This window comes from Diabrotica virgifera, chromosome 1, assembly GCF_917563875.1.
Source record: "Diabrotica virgifera virgifera chromosome 1, PGI_DIABVI_V3a".
Taxonomy (NCBI): domain Eukaryota; kingdom Metazoa; phylum Arthropoda; class Insecta; order Coleoptera; family Chrysomelidae; genus Diabrotica; species Diabrotica virgifera.
The window spans coordinates 211129333-211151284 of record NC_065443.1 but is presented as its reverse complement, the minus strand read 5'-3'; the positions used below and the strand labels follow the sequence as shown (position 1 = coordinate 211151284).

Below are 21952 nucleotides of genomic sequence, written 5' to 3'. Positions count from 1 at the left end.
CTGTATTGATGCAAAACAAGGCTAGTTGTTAAAGTACCTAACTTTTTTATTATCCAACATAAGCGAATAAATAAAAAAACAGAATGTTAAGAAAACATTAGGCTCTATTACTTGGCATTGGGTTTTAATTTCAGTATTTTATAAATGCTAGAATACTGGCGAACTTTGAGAAAAAATCACAGTTTGATTGGACACCCGGTATACAATGACAATTTACCTGTCTAGCAACAATATTATTACAGCGATATCGTTAAAAAATAAGGCTATAACATGTTAAAAAATTCACTTAAATCGGACAACAGGTTTAGGGATTCGAGGCATTAAAAATGACCAATTTTGAAGGTGATGCGTTAATTTCTTGGAGAAGTGTAATATGTTCCAATTGGTATAAGAAAAAACCCTATTGAATTGGGTATTAGTGGGTCTTCTTATTCTCAAATTCTTATGCGTTTTCTTTTTCTTAAGGCCATCGGTACATAATTCGCAAATATTTTACGGCTATCCCTACTTTTTCTGCCTTTACACGGCAAATTACGTGTAGTAAAATTCACACTGGTATGGATATATAAACATTACTAGAATGTCATTCTACTTGAAAATGTCATCATTAACTTAAAGAGATGGCTTTTGAATGTTCTTGGATAACTGTTGTCATAAATACGCATTACTTCAAAATATAAAAAAAAAATAATGCAAGGAAAAATAGAAGGAAAACGGAATGCAGGCCGTAGGAGAATGTCATGGTTGCGGAATTTGAGAATGGTTTGGCTGCACCACTAATGAACTTTTTAGGTCAGTTGTGAACAAGATCTGGGTAGCCTTGATGATTTCCAATCTCCGATAGGAGTGGCACAAGAAGAAGAAGGATAACTGTTATTTGTATAATTGCAAATTATTAATTCAGTTAATAAATGTGATAATTTTTTCACTAACTATATATTCAGTGATTGTAATAATTTATATGTACAACAAAAACTAATACTCAATCGAGACAAAAGGAAAAGTGTTAAAGTGATTTTTTAATAATATATTGTTACCATGGAACGCTTACAATTTTGAACATATTTAACAGCAAAATACTTGGATCACAGAATATATTATCCTGATGTATTCTCTGCTTGGATCTTCCACAAATAATACACAATAAATAACTTTTTATTAAGTTCGCGTCTTAAATCAATTATTTATCAAATACACTATATATCAATATTAGGTTTGTTCTAGCATCAGTTTCAAAGGGTTTGAAACCATCAGCGAATAGTGGACCAGCGTGAATAGAGGGGATAGCAGTGGTGACTGTATTATGTTCTCTCACTGACCAACTGTTTGCTGACGGTTTCTGACTAGTTTGACTGTTTGCTAGAACAAACCTATTATTTAATCAACAACTCAAAATATTCCCGATGCAATGTCAAATATTTAAAATTGTCACTGATTGTCACTGTCTGACTGACAATATGCTGACAATATTCTATTCGACTGAGTGCGTTGTAAGACAAAGATAGATTTGGAAAATATTACCACGGACATTGTGTTCATTTTTTTCGAATCTTGAAAAAACCAATAAATATTGTTGAAAAATTTAAATGCAGAGTGAAAGATTAAATTATTACCGAGGGCCGAAAGTCCCTTAGAATAAATAAAAAGTTTATTTTGAATGAGATATTTGAAATTAAAAATCACACTAAACTTTCTCTTAGTTTTTCACCCCTGTAACTTATTAAAATAAACATTATAGAAGTTCTCAGGGACTTTCGGCCCTCGCTAATAACGCAATCTTTCATTCTGCGTTTAGATTTTTCAAAAATACTTATTAGTTTTCTCATGATTCGAAAAAAATGAATCCCCATTTGAATAGCATTGCAGCCGAAAATGCGTACCCATCCCCTTAAAGGAAAACTCTAGAATCTTGAAACTTCATAGCTGCATAGGTGCCTATTGATGTTATGCTCGAAGATTTGATATATTCGATACTTCGTCGTATAGATTTATTAATTTAATAATTATTATACTGATCTATTAACACTAAAACTAATAATGTATTTTTTTTAGCTAACTGCAATACAAAATACGGAACCAGGAGTAATTCATTTCAAAGTAGCAGAAACTATGCAATGCCGGATAGTGTTGAACACGCAACATTTGCAGAGCTTACATCTAAAAATTACTCCTCTTCCCGAACATAAAGATATGTGGCTTCAGGAAGAACTTCAAGTAAGTATTCTATTTTTTTCCTTTTATTATATTATACACACGGACAAAACTATTGCATACACATGTGGATTGAATTTTTTCGTGCTGTTATCCTTAGCCCCCCTGTATCATAAGAATGGGATTTTTTCCGAATTCGATGTTTTAAAGTATCATATAAATACTATAATCGGATTTAAATTTGATCTGGGCTTTATGCTGGCCAGTATAAATTTTTAAATTGAGTCTCATCAAGGTAAGTCTTCACTATGATGGCGACATGAAGACGTGCATTAACACCAATATGTCATATCCAATATGGCTTTCAAATGGCAAAACATGATCTTCCTAAATGTTTTCAATGTACATCTCAGTTGGCATTCGCCTAATCACCTCCACGTGTTCGGTATGCCCTTTCAAAGCAATACCGCTCTGTAGCATTATGCCGCCACCACCAAAACTAACGCTCTGTATGAGGTTACAACTGACATACTCTTCGCCAACTCTTCTGTAGACGAAGTTTTGTAAATCTTGCTTCCATATTATGATGAACGCTATGCCAGATGTAACTTGCCAAATGCCAGCTGAGTTGGTTGGTAGCCTCTCACTTGAACAAAAGTACTTACCTTGTGCAATTTTCGAGCAAGGATGAAATACATTCACATGTGATCTGTAAAATTTTAAGACATCGACTTCATGTCGACCACTTTTTAATCTAGAATGTAACAATGATGTAATTTAGAGGTTTTTATACCAATTGAAGTGGCTAGTTTCAATTACTTGTACACTTGACGTTTACACTGATGATGGTCAGTTTGACCGAAAACGTTTTGTACTTCCACTCCCTTGTGGATCAATTTTAAGAATTTTTTAATAAATTCATATGCCTACATACAACAGAAGTGTTTACTTCATTCCACGTTGTTTAAGTTTAGTGTTTAAAGCCATAAATTTAACTACTTTTAAAAATATCCTCGAGAACAGTATGCAAACCCTTAGCTAACACATTATTATCCAGTGTTTTTGGATCCTCAACTGATTTGACATTTTTTATAAATTAAGAAAAAAAATTAACTAACGAAATAACTCTTGATTTATCACCATCTATTGAACTATTAGGTTTATTGGGATTAGGCGGTAGAGGCTGTAACGGGCCAAATCTAAAAGGAAATGTGGTAGAATCTGTAGGGGATTGTGAAACAGGAGTAGATACTTTCCTTTTTTTATGTGCATTATGTTCAGTATTAATCCTACTAGGTCCAGGATGAGTAAAGTTTGTTGATTTTTTCATGTACGGTCTTGGAATGGTAGCATGAGATGACGTAATGTCATCAGATACGTTAGGTAGTTTTGGAAAATTTTCTTCAAAATTTGACAATATCGAAAATTTATTGTTACTAACAAATCCGGAAAAAGATTATTCTTTATACCTTTTTGCTTCTAGAAAGGAGATTTTTTTATCTGACATAATGTTTTTAATTTTTTTTGTTCCTCATAAACGGGACAACTTTTGGAGATCGAAATATAATCTTCACTTTTACAATGTATACAAAAAGTTTTTTTAATGTCGCATATGTGACTATCATTTTTAATTTCTGCACATCGTATACAAAATTCTTGTGTACCCTTGCATTGCTTAGAAATGTGACCAAATTTCAGACACTTGTAACACTGTATTACCCTGCCTACAAATCTTTCTACCGGCAACTACACTCTGGGATGTATTCTGTTTTACCGTCTTTATCTACCTTTCTATGCATTCCTTTAATGTCGATAATTTTAGCGGAAGATGCTGTATATTTTTTTAAATAATCAGTATCGTACCTCGTATCTACATCGTGAATTATACATTTGATTTCCAAGAGATGGTTAGGGATATAGTCTTTTAAATTTTCATCCTTTAACTTATTATGTGTTACTAGATGATTTGCATCCAAAATAGATTAAAATGACTTTAACTCTATTTTTTCCTATAGATTTAATTTCTAGGTTTTTGATTTTAAGCTTTTGATACAAAATTTCCCCCACCGCCATTGGATGTAAACGAGATATGTTCTGATTATTTAAATTCTCGATATATACGCAACAGCTACGGAAATCATAATTATTAGAAGAAATGTTATAAAGTTTTACTTCCCTTGTTTTGTCAGTGTTATCACCGGAACTCGCACCAATTTCCATGTCCTGGTCTGGAGAACATGTGGCAACACTTAAATCGCACATTTGCGTCTTATTGTTATTTTCTTCCCCCATTAGGGGAGGTAAATCACTTAATTTTCACAACAATTCCAAATATTTAACCGATATATTTACACAGAATTTAAATTATAAATATAAATATTGAATTTTTAATCACCGCAAAAACTTATCGTATAATGTGATTTTAAGGATCGTCTGTTCACTATAACGATTCCACAACGAACCGATCTAAAAATTATATAGGCCACCTTATATATCAAATTTAAATCCGAATATACCGTTTATATGATACAGTAGAACCCCGCAAATCCGAACCCCGCAAATCCGAACTTTCGGCAAATCCGAACCAACGGAAAGTGAAAAAAAAATTTTAAAATTCAAAATAAAAATTTAAAAACATGTTTATTATGTGAGAAAATAATTACGTAAGATGCTAGCTACAGTATTAAACACTGGAACACTAATGGGTGAATAAAAGCGTCGAGTTAGACTAAACACAATCAATAAAGGAATGTGCATAATACACATTTTCCATGGTATACTATGAACGAAAACATTGAAAAAGATAAGAAACATGAGAAACATAGTGTAATCAATATCCAGATTACAAATTAAATGAATCATTTACATGGTCGAATTCCCATGTCCCGTGACCAAACAAAACTACTGGCGTTAGCGATTTAATATTTCAGTGATCTAAATATTTTTCAGCTTTAGAATATTGGAGGCATAAACGTGCGGATAGAGTTTCATAAAGGGATCGGTGGCAGTCCAAATCTTTTAAAAATCATCTTCGTTAGCTTCTTAGGCTAACTTTCGGATAATCCGAACTTTTCGGAATCCGAACAGGCTGTCCCCCCAATTAGTTCGGATTTGCGGGGTTCTACTGTACTTCAAAAAATCACATTCGGAAAAGAAATCCTATTCCTATGGCACTGGGGGCAGTGCAAAAAATTTCATTTCACACGGTAATTTCAAAATATGCAATATTTTTGTCCGTGAGTGTTTAATACTTCAACAATTGTAATAATAGTACATAATATCTGAGGACGGGGCGTGTACGACACAGGCCGTGGAACAATAGACGGCGTACGGCCCAGTTGTCACTCCGTCCCCGTTGTCGCTCCGTTCCGTCCACGTCCCGTCCTAAGATAAATTATCCTTTATACCTATACAACACAAAACAATATCATTACTGTAAGATGATATAAGTGTTCATATAGCCGCAACAATACTTGCTTGAAACATGAAGGGATGAAGGTTTATGTCTGGGATTAAACTCATAGGAAGTTTTAGTCTTTCACAAGATTCATTTTTATTGGATCATTCATCTTTTATAATAAATACAATTCCTATACAGGGTGTCCAGAAACTCTACCGACAAACGAAGACAGGAGATTCTTCAGATAATTTTAACACAATTTAGCTCAATTCGCCTAGTCCGAAAATGCATTCTAAGGGAGCCTAGGGCTCTTTGAAGATGGCGTCTTGTAATTAGTTTTTCTTAAATACCTCCAGAACGCTTCAATTTAGAAAAACGAAAATCGGTACGTATATTTATCTTCAAGAGATAAATCGATTCCATCCATTGCCAATTTCTAGTACCGATCATAGGCGTCCGTTTTGGGTAGGGCAACGGTTATTTTATCACATAACTTTTTTGTCTTTAACTTTTAAGCATTTTTGACACTGGATTATTAAATTGTGAGGTATTCTAGTACTAAAAGGAATTCTTGGTTTAAGTCGGTAGGACACACGGTTTTCTAGAAAAATCGAATTGAAAAATTTTCAAAAAAAAAACTGACTCTCTTTTAGTACTAGAATACCTCATAACTTAATAATCTAGAGTAAAAAATACTTAAAAATTAAAGACAAAAATGTTATGCGATAAAATAACCGTTAACCTATCCAAAACGGACGCACATGACCCGTACTAGAAATTCGCAATTAATGAAATCGATTCATCTCTGAAATATAAATAAACGTACCAGTTTTCGGATTTCTAAATAGTTTTTTTGAAATTTTTTTCGGAAATTCAAAAAAAGAAAAATTTTCAAATCGATTTTTCTAGAAAACAGTGTATCCTATCGACCTAAAACAAGAGTACCTTTCAGTTGTAGAATACCTCACAATTTAATATTCCAGAGTAAAAAATGCTTAAAAATTAAAGATAAAAGCGTTATGCGATAAAATAACTGTTGCCCTACCCAAAACGGACACCTATGACCGATACTAGAAATTCGCCGAGTACATGGAGTCGATTTCTCTGAAAGATAAATATGTGTACCAATTCTCATTTTTCTCAATAGGAGCGTTCTAGAGTTATTTAAGAAAAACTAATTACAAGTCGCCATCTTCAAAGAGCTCTAGCTCCCTTAGGAAGCATTTTCGGACTAGGTGAATTGAGTTAAAATATCTGAAAATTATCTGAGGAATCTCCTGTCTTTGTTTGTCGGTAGGGTTTCTGGACACCCTGTATATTGAAGAAATTTTTACGCTGATTAAATAAAAAAAAATGTTGGTTTGCGAGATCTTGAGCTTTCAGTGTAAAATTTTACTAGGGCTGATCCCCATGGTCCGCCCATGCTCTATAAATAGTACTTACAAGAAAATGTTCAAACTTTTATTTTCCAACACAGTTCCCCCTCAGCTAAACGCTCTTTTGGCGTCCTGGAAGAAATTTGCTTCGGCGGTGTCAAAACAAATATTTACGGCACACATCACTACATCGTTGGTCGGAAATTTTTCCCCTAAGGTCTTATTTTGAGTTTTGAGACAACCTGTAACCAGTCAGAGCCAAATCTGGAGAATATTGGAGGTGTCCACAACGTCCAATCCTGCATCACGAGTGGTAACCATTGCAGTTGTAGCCAGGGATTTGTGTGCTGGCGCGTTGTCCTGATGGAAAACTACACTTTTCTATAACCTTCTTATCTCTTTTCTTTTATGGTTTTCCGCAATTTTGATATTAGTTGCGCATACATCGTAAAATCCTAAAAAAACAGTAAAATCCTGTATAAAAGGTATATTTAAAATCCCTCAAAAGGGCCACATCAAAATCACATAACTAGTTTTCGACTGGCTTACCAGTCATCATCAGTGCTTACGTGCAATGTACATGCTAACCACCAAGATATTATTTAACAAAAATATGTGGGTCAAAGCCCAGTAAAAGAAGTTCGTCAAGGAAACATTGGTTTAAAATGCTACATTAAGTGTGGATGTTTAAAATATTTAGCTAATCTGCCCCAGGTAACATCTGAGATGTGGATTTGACTTGTTCACATGTTGAAAGGATGACCGGCAAGTGATCACTTGACCTACTTATCCCCAAATTTTGGTGCACTATCTCGATCATGATCGTCACAAAAAAAAATAAAAACCGTGACTTTGACCCCTTATAACTACCTTCGTTGGATAGTTCTAAGGGGTTTTCTCTAACCCTATAACCTCTGGCTTCCGCGCGTTGGGGAAAGTCATGTACACAACTAATTCAACATATTCACGAGCAAAATCCGCTTCTATCTCTCCGACTAATACTTTATAACGTATTGTTACGAATTTACTGATTTATATTTTTTTAGACACATATTTATTTAAATAAAAATACTTACAACGAGGATGACGAAAATTACGGAAAATACTTACTTTTATGTTCCTTTATTTACAAACACTTTCTTCTTCTTCTTCTTATGATAGGCCTCTTGGCCTGTTCCGTACCGATTTTGAGCTTGTATTCGTAGGTGTGATGTTGACTGCCAGCTATCTCGCCACCTTTTAAAGGGCCTTCCTATTGGTCTGTTGCCTGTTGGCTTCGAATTCCTGGCTATACGGGCTATTCTCTCGCTGTCAATTCTCGTCACAGCTGATTCCACTCTCGTCGTCTCGTGTCTTCCCCACCGTACTATATCTTGTATGTTACAGAGATCTCTTATTCTGTCGTTCGGTATTCTGTCTCTCAGTGTTTTCCCAGTTATTGACCTCAACGTTCTCATTTCTGATGTTCTCAGTATCCTCTGGGTTTCTGCAGTGCCACATCTTGTTTCTATCGCGTACGTCATGATCGGTCTTACCCATGATTTGTATATGCGTACTTTCCCTTCCAGCCTCATATCTTTGTTTCTCCAGATGACATCCCTCGGACATCCTGACACGTAACTGGCTTTATTTGCTTGCTTTCGGACGCTCTCTTTAACATCCCCATAACTACATATTTCGATTCCCAGATATTGGAATCTCGAGACTTGTTTAATTAGTTCGTTGTTAATTACTAATTTGCATCTTATGGGTTCCCTTGACACTACCAGGGATTTTGTCTTGGCTGTTGATATTTTCATGTTGTAGTTCTTCGCCACTGTGTTGAAAGTTTGTGCCATTCGCTGTAGGTTATCCTCGTTATCGGAGATTAAGATTGCGTCGTCAGCATAACAGAGCATTTTTATTTGTTTTTCCGCCATCTTATATCCCCACAAACACTTTAATTAATTTAATTTAGTGTTTTAACATGTAATATCTAATTTCTATTCATTAATTTATGAAGCACTACAATCCCTAGGGATTATAGCTAACGGCATGGCGTTCAAAATCCTATTCTTGGGTGAGGCGGATTACTCCTCTGTCATTTATTATTTGCTAAAAAGGGGTAGTTCCCTGGGTTGGCTGTATACCTTATAGTTAAACAAACTGGAACATGAAGTAAAAACCACTTCTATGTAAAAGGTATATTTACTAAAAAATTTTAAAAATCCCAATGGATTCCATAAAATGTGTTCATCAGAACGTTTTCAAACCTATCGGTTCATCATCAGTGAATTTGGATACTTGCAAAATAGCCCCAGAACCAAACAATGGTTGTGATTATAAATAAATCTACATTATGTTAAAATAAAATTAACAAGGCTAAACGCCGATGTTCAGGGATTAAACCTCTGGGAACATAGTGAAACTCTACCCGAGGACCCAATCAACCATCTTAGGTCAACGATGACTACTGTAGTCATCGTTGTAGTCAGTAGTCATCGTTGACCTAAGATGGTTGATTGGGTCCTCGGGTAGAGTTTCACCATGTTCCCAGAGGTTTAATCCCTGAACATCGGCGTTTAGCCTTTTTAATTTTATTTTAACATAATTTAGATTTATTTATAATCACAACCATTGTTTGGTTCTGGGGCTATTTTGCAAGTATCCAAATTCACTGATGATGGACCGATAGGTTTGAAAACGTTCTAATGAACACATTTTATTGAATCCATTGGGATTTTTAAAATTTTTTAGTAAATATACCTTTTACATAGAAGTGGTTTTTACTTCATGTCCAGTTTATTTATTATTTGCTGTGTGTCTTTGCTACTGTCGTTACTCTTTTCCATTTCTTCCTGTCCTTACACTGAACTTTTCAGTCTTTCACATTCATTGCTCTTATGTCTTCTTCTACATCATCCAGCCATCTTCTTCTGGGTCTTCCTATACACCTAGTTTATAGCGGTGTCCAGTTAGTTATCCTTCTCAACATATCTGATTGTGGACGTCTCTGTATATGTCCTATCCATTCTAACCGAAGAGATTTTATGTATCTGACTATATTTTCTCTCTTTAATTCTTCTTCAATTTCGGCATTTTTGTTTTAATTCTTATTTCTTCCTCTCTTGTTACATTGTGGCTTTGTGGCCCAGTATTGTTCTCATTATTTTTCTTTCAAATTCCAGAAGACTGTTTCCATCCCATATGTAACAACAGGTCTTATGTAGATTCATCTTTGTCCTCTTACTTAGAGTCTTGCTTCTCAGTAGATTTCTATTCATTCCGTATGTTTTTTGCCTTTCAGAATTATTTCCTCTGTTTTCTATTTTCCGGTTTTCCCTATTGTTACTCCCAAGTAGCTAATACAGTTTCAAATTTATGGTTCTGTGTTATAAGTTAAAAAATAAACCGTACATTCAAAAACGCAACGAGGATTTTTCCGCACGTATCAGTGGTGAACCGGTCTTTTTATAACGGTACACCTATGGCCTGGAACCTTCCATTTGAGGGAAACGTCCACAGGTCCGCATCGTACGCATCGGATTAATTTTCCATACTGCGTCCACGGTATCGGCAGCGATCGGATTACCGATGCCGCTACCTGCTAGGGTAGAAAAATTACTAAGGTAGACTTTAAAATTGGTTGTTTATTTAATTTAATAATTAATTTATGCATATTAACTATATTTATTAGTATGGTATAATATGATATTTTAATGTATCTCTTTAGTAATAAGAAATCCGCAAAAACGTAAAATATATAGTTCTTTTTTAAATATCTACAAAACGAAACATACTAGGTACATACAACCTGATATCAAAAGAAAGCCTGTAATATTTACTACAAAATGCAATACTAACATACCATTTAAAAAAATGAAAAAAAAATTGTATTTGCAAATAGTGATCACATTGTATATTATATTGATATACCTATGTCAAAGATATTAAATTATTTAAAAATGACACTATACTGGTAAAACTCTCATATGTCATTTTAAATATTTCGAAAATTATTAACTTTAGAGCTATAAAACCTTACACAAACTCTACATGTTTTTAAAAAATACATTCAAAAATGATTTGTAAACATTCTTTATCGGCATAGTAATATTACAGCTTATACACAAATTCTTTCGGTAGACCGCAAGCTATAGTAGAAACACGACAGTAGACCGCATAATAGCACACATTTTCTAACTAATTATACATTTGGATATAAAGGAATACATAAAGCTGTTACAATTTGATTTAAATGGAAAATGTAACTACATCAGTAAAAGTTTCTTTAAAGATTAATTAAAGTTGCCTTTCTGAAATCGGTAAAATACTTTCTGTGTTTTTAAACTATGTATGTACTTGTAACACACTTTGCTTGCTTTTTCATCTTTTTTGATGGACAATGAAATGTCTTGCATCAATTTTACACTTCTCTCAGGAACATCATTAACAAGTCTAATATTTTTTAAAAAGTTCATTACATTTAAGATAGAAAAATGTGTTGTTTTTTTAACGAGAAAAAATTTGCATAGTTGATTACTCAAGATATCTTAAAAAATACCAATAATGAAAAATGAGTACCTAATATTTATGATATTTTAATCCACATAATCAACTTATCATGGACTGTAATATTTTTACCTGAATATACCTATTGTATAATATATAAAATAAAAGGTAAAACTGAGTTTACGTGTTTCATTACCAAGAAGACGATCGTCAAATGCAAATTAGCCGTAGATTAGCTCCCACTGGGCCAAGCGAAATTCCGAACAGAGTGCCTGGGGTGCGTCCACTGATCGGCATTCCGAATGATTCATCGGCACGCATCGCAAAAGTTGCCTCTCGAAGCAACCCTTCGGCATTACCGATGATACGATCCGTACGATGCGGATCAGTGGACGCAGTTACATAAGTTTTTGTACAAGGCAAACTAAAATCCGTTGCGTGCGATGCGGGTCTGTGGACGCTTGCCTTTAGTCAGCATCTAGTCTAGGGAATAAAAGAGAACAAATCGATTAATCTAGAATGGAAGGTTTTGTTTACCTGTTTCGGTGGAGGTCAAACAACCGCTTCTGGGTGCCCTTCTCGATATTCATGTGTTTCGTTAGAAATTAGGCCAGCCGTTACTGAGTCTCTACCCAAAGAATACTCCATCGAACAAGAAGCGAAAGCATCGACTATTTCACGATCCAAATTTCTTTGCGCATGTACGATCCGCCATGTTTCATGTATTATTTCTTATTTCTCAACCTAACCCCTAACAGCTGTTTGTTGTAAAATTATTGTGTTGTTTAATCTTTTCTAATTGTAGAAAAAAGAATAATACTATTAAACATATCTATTGTTAAAATAAACTCTCATTGTGATGGCTCCACGCAAAGGTGGATTTTCTTGTATGGTTCGTACTGGGACGCCCCACTAGATCGTGAACAAATAATTCTCTTTTCAGTACCGAGAAATCGTAGCAGGTAAACGATCGTAGGGGTAGGGCAATGAGAGAAAGTTCTTTTTAAACATTTATGTGATTATCATTTTCATTCATTTTCAAACACTTATGTGATTCCATATACGTACCTATCTATTAAAATTATTTATTCCCAGATTTTTAATAAAGCTTTTTAATAAAAAAACAATTTAAACATAGCTATTTAGTGTTTAATTTAATTTGCAATAGTATAAATTTAGTGTATGGTTCTAGAAATAAAGGTCATTTTGAATTTATGCAAGGCAGGTCCACAACATCAATTTTTATTTTATGACAGCTGAGGGAAAAATTATGAGTGGAAGAGAAAGACTTGCACATAGTGTTTATTAATCTTGGGAAGGCGTATAGCAAAGTTACCAGAAACCTAATGGTATTAAGTAGGAAAGGAGTGCCGGCTGAATATGTGAGAGTGGTATAAGAGATGTATCAGAAGGTAACAGTTAGAGAGAGCGAATGCAGCTGAAACTGGAAAATTTTGTGTGAAAGCAGAGCTTCATTAGGGTTAGGTTAAGTTTCGTATTGAATCCGCAGTTATTAATAACTAGAACTAGCGAATAACTAGAAAAGATAATGTTAGGAATCAGTATATACGAAAAAATTGGGTGTGGATCCTATTGGAAACAAAATAAGAAACAGGTTAAGGTGGCTAGATGCTAGATCTGATGTCTTCTTTCTTTTATATAGGCAGTACTGCCTGTTTTTCTTCAACGGTGCATTTCATTCTGTCCCTAAATTGTCATTACAGCTTTTCCTTGGGCGTCCTATACTTCTTCTGCCTAACGGTGACTTGTCCCTTACTATCCTTGATTCAAACATCCTGTAACGAAAAATCGATGGACTACCCCAGCTAATTGAAACAATATTCGAAAATATTACCCCAACTAACCAAGATAGCCATCGTCACACCCTTAGCTTAGCTCAGTCACTCAGATGTGTGTTCGTCTTGACCTAACCTTAGAATGAACTCTGAAAATTGGAATGGAAGCAAACAAAACAATAATTTTAACTAATCATGTTTATTGTTCATATATATGTAATAAATAAAATGACTTGATAAATTGCATTAACAAATGTATTCAAATTCTTGCCAAAAACTAACAATTCTGGATTATACTTATGGCTTTTGGTAGCTGATGGTATCTTCTTGATGTCGTATGGTACTGCTGTGGACTTCTCTTGACCTGGGCAGATGTTGAGGCCCTAGGTCAGTGCAGCAAAAGATGTTCAGTGTTGCAGCCTAGATTTCATGGTCCATTGTTGTGGTATAGCCCTAGTTCCATCACCGGTGTGGATGGCTTGAAGCTCCCGGAGGGAGGACTGTGATCTTTATTCCCAAAAACTATAAAACAGAGACACATATCAATCATCAAGAAGAAAAACCAAAATATACCTTTGCCAAACAGTATTCAGAAATAGTAATTGGCAAGGGTAAATTACATAGAATTTAGATGAGAATAGTTAAAATTCTGATTACCAAACGTGCATATTAATAGATGAAAAGAAATATAGAAATCAAACACATGGTTGAACATTTGAAGGTTAGATAAAAAAAATTAGAAAAACTGTTAGATGGAGAAATATAATTACTGTAAGAAATTATTAAAAAAACTATATGTAGCTCACCCCAAGAGGAAGATGATTTGTTGAAATAAAATGATTTATTTTTGGAGCTACTTTGCTTTTTAAAACATTTCCACCTCCATTTTGAGAATGAGATATGGGGGTTGTCACTGTCATTAAAATGACATGACAACGAACCTTGGACCGAAATTTGAAATAACGAACATGGAACACGAGAGAAGATACAATGTAAATAGGGTTGCCTATTATAGAATGGACGCCAACCGATTTTTATTAAAGGGGAAAATGGGTAAACCAAATAGAAGAAGATAATTATTAATGAAATATTAAAGAAAATAAGGTAAAATAATTATTTAAAAACAAAATATCAAAGATGTGATGTTTGTAACGTTACAATGCTGCTTATATGTTTAATCCACTCTTCTTTATCCAGGTATTTATATTGTCCACCCCACATATGCGGCTGATTTCCTCACTTCTTACCCTGTCCTGTAGTCCTTTTCCAGCAATCCTTCTTAAGATCTTCATTTGGTTGGTCTCCAGATGTTTTTGTGTTTTGCTTGTATCTGGTCTTGTTTCGGCCTTATAAGTCATAACTGGCCTAATAACTGACTTATACATTTGGGCCTTTGTTTGCACTCTTACGTGTTTGTTTTTCCAAATTGTGCCGTTTAGGCATCGGCCGTTCTACTGGCTTTAATTATTTGTTCTTTTACCTCTTCTTCGATATTGTTGTCAGCTGATAGATTAATTCCCAAGTATTAGATGCTAGATGTGATGAGATAATTGTTATATATCCAGGCGAGTTGAATTTGGTACAGTACAACCAGAGTTTCCAGAAACCTCAGATGTACAGAAAGAAATCGAAGGTGAATAAAGTCATTCTAGCCTCCGCCGCAGAGTTTCCTCGTGCAGCGAGAATATGGTGGTGTTGGAGGTCAATACACATTCAAAGAAATTTCTCAAAAGGAAACAAAAAAAAATGATCAATCTAAGACAAAGTTAATAGAAAATTTGAAAGTATAATTCTGTACTAAGTAAAAAGGTCTTGGGTCAAAAATATCTATTTTTCAAGTTTTTAGTACGAAAAGAAGTAATAGAAATCGATAGAAATTTTAATCTCTATTTTGAAATTAGCTATTAAATTAAACTAAGCATCAAAAATCCATCACGTTTACATAAGTTTACAAAACTTAGTCAATATCGATGTTTTTAACTTAAAACCTTTTTACTTATCAGTACAAAATTGATATATGGGTTATATTAAATTTTACAGAAAAAAATACAATTCATATTAATAGATCAACTTAAAAACACTATAGTTTTAATTATTACTTTGTTTCTAAGTGTAACTCAAATTTCCTACAGTTTTGAACGAATTCCTCATTACTTTTCTTAGTGTAGTGTGAAGTATTACCCCTACCATTCTCCGACCGATATTTCTGTCCCCTGAATATCAAAGGAGCCGACAGATGCTTTCGCTTCTTGTTGGATGGAGTATTCTGGAGTATTCTTTGCTCTACCTGACAGACGGTAGAGGCGAGCGTTTATTTTGGACTTACCAAGTTTGTAGTGAAAAAATTTCTTGGAAAATTGGATTAAAAAGTACGCAAAATCGTATTGATTTTTATGAAGAGATTAAGAATTTGATTTCTGTCACAAACCTTTATTAACCCATTAATTACCAAGGTGTTAAAAAACAAGAAAAATTAGAATTTTTTTAGTAACTTTTATTATTATAATGTAATTAAAATAAACAAGAAAAAAAATTAAAACATGTTTTTTTTGCAAAAAACTGGGTGTTGCGTAGATGCATCACCGTCAATGCCGTGTACTATGTGTGGTATTTCTGAAAGCATCCAATATGAAGGTAGACGTTATATTTTTTGCATGTATAAATTGCCTGACTGAAAAATTTGACGTCTTCTTCGTAATTCTGTCTTCTGTGGCGTGTGATTACTATTTTGGCATACTTGGATTTCACGTGATAGATTTAATGATGGGTTTGCTATTTTTTTTTTCTTTGTGAAATTTCCATTTTTACAAGCAGTAGGACTGACTGGCAACTTTACTCATCCCTTCTCATATTTGAGGTGGACACCAATCAAAAACGCACAGTAAATATTTCAATTATGGCGGTAAATATCAACTAGAACATAACAGATTCGCAGGTCTGGCTTTAAAAATTTCGTTCCCGCTTATATTACTATTTGACCTGTGATGCTTTTACGCAACACATAAATTTGAAATTGATTATAAAAAAGTTCTTTCTTGTATATATTTATTTATATGAAACACATAACTTTTAACGTCTTGTCGAGTAAATAAAAGCAAAAAAAATACTTATTTATTTTACAGAATAAATAACGCTTATTTTAATTTCACATGTTCAAAAATTCAAATTATTCCCATTTTTATTAAAATATATTCTATACAAATTTTAAAAAATTATAAACTTTATTCGTTTTTTAGTAAATGGTAAACCTTCATTTTGTGAAAACCACTTACATTATCCTAGTAAGTGGGTTGTAGTATAGTTGGGACAATCTGTAGAAAATATTTTTTAAGTGGTAAATAACGTTATCAAAATATAATATAGGGTATTAGCCCGGAACGAAGACAATGACTCCTGACCGTGAATTATAAACGTGATGTTTACATATTATGTCGGGTATAAAAATGCTTGAATTTTGAATTTTATTGAATTTATTTGAAAAATTTCTATTCGATTTCGATTTTTTGGTATGGTTATTTTTGAATTTTTTAAGAATATCTATCGAATTTTGAGATATGAACTGATTTTGAATATTTTTATCTAACTTTTGCATATGCGATTATTGAATTGAATTTTTTTTTTTTTCGAATATGTATACTATTATTGAATTTTTATTAGCCAGTTGTTTTTATTATTGATATTTTTTGAGTATATAAATACATTTTCATCGATTTTGTATTAAATTTTGTATGATATGAATTAATAATTTTTGTGTGATAAATGATATATAAATTATTTTTTTAATGAATAATGATTAGTGATGATATACGTTGATATAAGAGCTTTAAGACAAACATTGATATAAGCATATCTTTAACGAACACACCTGATGAGCCGAGATAAGGAATTTGGAGAAAAATTATATAGATTAGAAGAAGAACTAACAATATGATAAGCTGAATATTATGAGGCAATTTGAGACAATAAGAAACCCACTGCTCTTGTCAAATTAAGAAGGTACTAAGTGATTTATAGAAGCTTGAAAGTTTATTAGAGACCCACTCTGTGTTTTGAAGGGTTCATGATTATTCGTGATTAAACAATGGATTTAAAGCAAGGGATTGAGGTCGTGAAATATGTAGAAGAATTTGATCTATGCAACGGAGTTATACCCGCTTTTATTTAGGTAAAATGCAGAGGTTTCGTGGCTAGTATTGAATATTATGATTGTTATATGGAATATGTAGAAGAATTGGAACTTTCCTCTCGAGTAAAGCTGCTTTGATTAGTCGAACGTAGGCATTGAGGGATAAGTAAAGGAAGTGATTATTATGATGTTATATTATGAAATGATAAATTGATGATTAAATGACAAATGATTGTTATATGAAATATGTATATGAAGATAAATTATGTACACTGTAGAACTGTTATTATGTGGAGAAAAATGAAGAAATATAGTTATAGTACCAGACAAGAAGAAGAAGAGAGAGAAAAAAAGAGAATTTTATTAAAATATGTAGGAAAAATGAAAGAATAGACATAAAATTTGTCAGAAATGTCAAAATAAACAAGCAGAATTAAGAATAATATCAAATAAGTAGCTAATCATTGAATTGTGTCTAAGAATTAAAGTTGTAAATTTTTTCTCTAAGGTAACGTAAATTATAAATAACTTATTTTTAAACGTAGATAATGAATTCAGGTTAAATTTTCGCGGAAAATGGAAGTGTTTGAATTAAGGATAGACAATATCTTACAATAGTGTTAGTAGATATTATTAAGCAAAGAGACACACAAAAAGTGAAATTTTTAGACATTCAGCAACAGAGATTAGATTTTTATTATAGTTACGTTATTTTATAGTTAGTAAGGCAAATAGTAACTAATGGAAAGAAGACTGAAATAGGAAGTAATAGAGTAAAGGTTACATTTTTATTAACTGATTCGAGTAATATTAGCTTAGCTTAGGACTTTTAGTTAGATACGAGATTTTTTTTATAATTATTTAAGCCGATTAGATTATTCCCCTGCTTATATGAGATGCTTATAGGCACTAAAAGACTATGTTAAAAATCCGGATAGGTTTATTCACTGTTTTTATGTGGACACTGCTTTTATGAAATAAATTTGTGAATGCAGAAAAGACTAAAAGGCAAGACGGAACAGAAAGTGAATTAGTGATAATAATAAACATTTTTTTAGTGTTAGAAAAAACCGGTTTAGAATAGGAAAAAGAATATACATGTTTAGGGTATTAGGATAGTTAGGAAATTTAATTTTTGAAAATAGTATTAGGTAACCATAAACATTTTGTAAAAGGGAAAGATGAATATATCGTCAGATATTCTTCTTCTCTTCCTAGGATTGTCTTAAAAAAACGGAGGGCATGTAGTATAGTTGGGACAATCTATAGAAAATATGTTTTAAGTGGTAAATAACGTTATCAAAATATAATATAGGGTATTAGCCCGGCACGAAGACAATGACTCCTGACCGTGAATTATAAACGTGATGTTTACATATTATGTCGGGTATAAAAATGCAGTATAGGTGAATTTAAGGGGAGAGTTATTATTAGATACTTGATATGTACAAATGTAGTGGTATAGGTAATGAGTTGTATTTGTAAACAATTATGGTTGAATCACCGTTTATACGATGTAAATATAATGTTAGTAGAACAACAGACTTTTAATTAATATGGACCAGAAAGACGTTATGGAACATATTTATGACAGTTATCCCAAGTAAAAAAAAGATTATTTAAGGTGTTGCGTATACGCACCACTGGCAAAAAATGGATTAACAACCTCTAGTGACATAACGGAACCTAATTAAAGGCATTTTAAAACTTTTCAGGTTCTCGAAAAATTCTTTGACACCCGAGCAGCTGCTCCTCCATACAAACCAACCTCCATGTTCACCTTCTGCAGCATACTGAATCTGCCCCTCAATGTACTCAAAGATTTCATACAGATCATGAAGCTGGAACTGGTGCCGGGCTTGGTACAGCAACAGCAGATGAAGTGGGCCGTTCAATGGGTGCTTAGAGTACCACCGAGTGCTCCCAATTTGGTTCCGCTGGGAATGACTGGAGTGTTGGTGTTCAGGTCCAAGGTGCTTTTCTTTGTAAGTATATTTAGACATTATTTATTCCTAATTGAAGTTAAAATTACGTATAAAACTAAAAAATTACCTACTAATAGAGGATCCGATATAAGAACGACCTTTACCGATCTGTTTAATGGATAAAAATTATTTGATATGTAATTTAGTATGTTAAAAATTATAAAAACAAGGAGTGTGCGATATGGTTTTGTCCAGACTGTATATAATTAATTAATAATTAAAAATTACTAATTTTATAAATTATTTTACCAAAATTTTTTCGGGCCGTGCAGATTTTGTCCAGACTATATATAATTAATTAATAATTAAAAATTACTGATTTTATAAATTGTGCCAAAATTTTTTCGGCCGAGCAGATTTTATTTTAGTTTTTTTGATTTTATTTAATTTTTTAATTCCATTTATTTTTATTTAATTTTGTGTAATTTTGTATGTAATTTTATTTAATTTAATTCAATTTTATGCAATTTTATTTAGTTATATTCAGTTTTTTTTTTCATTTTTATTTCATTGTATTTAATCAACACCTATAGGGTTAAGACCACCTGAACCCAGTCAATAATAGAAAATTCTGAATCTCTATCTAATGTTACCATAAAAAAATGTGTCGCACTTTATTTTTCGGAAAAACTGAACACATCAACCCCTACTGAGAAGCCCTTGGTCAGGAATTGAAAATTCGGAATCTGTATTTAGTTTTACTTTAAAAACATGTGCCGCTCTATTTTTTTTTTTTCGAAAAACTGAACAAATCAACCCCTATAGGTTTAAAACCACCCTGAGCCAGTCAATAATATCAAATTCGGGATCCATACTTAATGTTACCATAAAAACATTTTTTTTGAGAAAATTGAACAAATCACCCCTATAGGGTTGAATCCACTCCGAAGCCAGCCAATCATTTAAAATTCGGGATTTTTATGAGATGAGACTTTCACCATCCAGGTAAAAAAGTGTAAAACTAAAAAGAATATGCTTTTAATTTTCCGCTGCTTTATTTGTGTTCAGTGTTTAAATTTATCCTAAATGTGTACTTTAACATCATTGAAGAATTGTTATCCTTCTTTATGTTTAAAGTTGTTTTGGTATGTAGTATAAGCTTCATTTTATTCATAGAAGTAATTTAAAAAGTTTTGTAGACTTAGTATATGTATAATTAAATATATTACTTTTTAGCTCCAAATTACCCGAATCGGCATTCAGTACCAGTTAAGTATGGAACCTCCGTCCATCGTACTTCCTCTCATCTATGACATCGGCAGCAACGTGACAAGTCTTGCAGAAAAGCGCGAACCAGGCGCCAATCCAACAATGACGGCCGTCAGCCAGTTACTCAAGCACTATTCGCAATTCCAATCTAACATCAACGAATGCTCGATATTCCCCGCTATCAGAGAGCTCTTAATTAATCTAACTCTCCCTTCCGAGCCACAAGTTCCAAGCCCTGTCACTGGTGGAGTACAACAGATCCAGTCGCCGGCTATGCAAATGTCCGGACAAGGTGGTCAAGGTGGTTATGCGGTCAACATGCCAATGGGAATGATGGGACCACAATAATTTATCGTTTCATCTTTGTACGCCATTAGTTAGTAACGAACGAGAGAAGGAAAACGTCTTTGTTTTTATGTATGATGTAAGATCTTGAGTTACATGTATTTTTAAGACAATCATCTTTAAATTTTAATAGACTCTGTCATTTTAAAAAAGAGAGAAACATCTATAATGCCTATCTCTATGCAACAAATAGATATGATTTATTTGTGTATGTATATTTTTATATTGATGTGGAAAAACATTCTGGAAAGTGTAAAGTTAAGGTTTTGAACAGGGTATTAATGTAAATGTATCCCACAATGTACGTTTTCTTATTTATTAACTGATTACTCCACATACTGGCAGTATTGTATTAAATGTAGATATTTTCCTATTGAAATGTATTTATAATTAAACAAAAGTGTGTTATTAAGTTAAACCAGTCCCCTATCTTTAAAAATTCCTAGCAGAATCGTAACTAAGAAACAAAAAAGATACATTATTATATACTAGTCCAGGAACCGAAGCTTTTCACCTCGCAATTTTTACAGAATGGATCGATTTGCTTGAAAATTTGAGAGTAAGTAGTTGATAGTCCAAGGATCAAAATCTATATAATGACAAAAGGCGCTTTTACCATGGGGGTGGTTGCCACCCCATCTCGGGGGTGGAAATTTTTTATTATATTTTGACTGCAAAAGTTGATAAAAACATTCATTCTAAGCAAAAAATGTTCTATACATTTTTTTGATGAAATTAATAGTTTTCGATTTATTTGCTATCGAAAGTGCTAGTTTTATATAGAAAAAATCAATGTTTTTCGGTATTATATTCATTTATTATTCACTCAATTTTTGCCGTAGAAAAAAGTTTTGCAATCCAGATTCTTGGGAATTAAATAAGCTACAATTTTATATTTAAATATTTTTTCGTATCTCTGATGCTAATCTTTCTATTCTGAAGAAAAGGGCATTTTTTACCAAACTACAAAAATTCGTTATTTGCTTTTAACTCCATTTTTTTAAAAACTAATCATTCTAAGCCAGTCAAACTTCTGGAATCTATTAATAATACATCAATAAAGAAGAATGAAT

At 32.9% G+C, this 21952-nt stretch overlaps 1 protein-coding gene across 4 annotated transcripts in view; it reads left to right on the top strand.

The window, feature by feature from the left end:
- The window catches only part of LOC114346174 (mediator of RNA polymerase II transcription subunit 14), a 148525-nt gene that overhangs the window by 92844 nt on the left and 33729 nt on the right, over positions 1-21952 (top strand). For 2 of the 4 annotated variants that reach the window (XM_028296966.2, XM_028296972.2), the window contains exons 11-12: positions 2053-2214; positions 19056-19325. In XM_028296966.2, the coding sequence (XP_028152767.1) occupies positions 2053-2214; positions 19056-19325 (432 nt within the window). Of the gene's footprint in view, positions 1-2052; positions 2215-19055; positions 19326-20501; positions 21280-21952 lie in introns of those variants that run through there. The other 2 variants (XM_050646918.1, XM_028296960.1) reach the window with 2 other exon arrangements.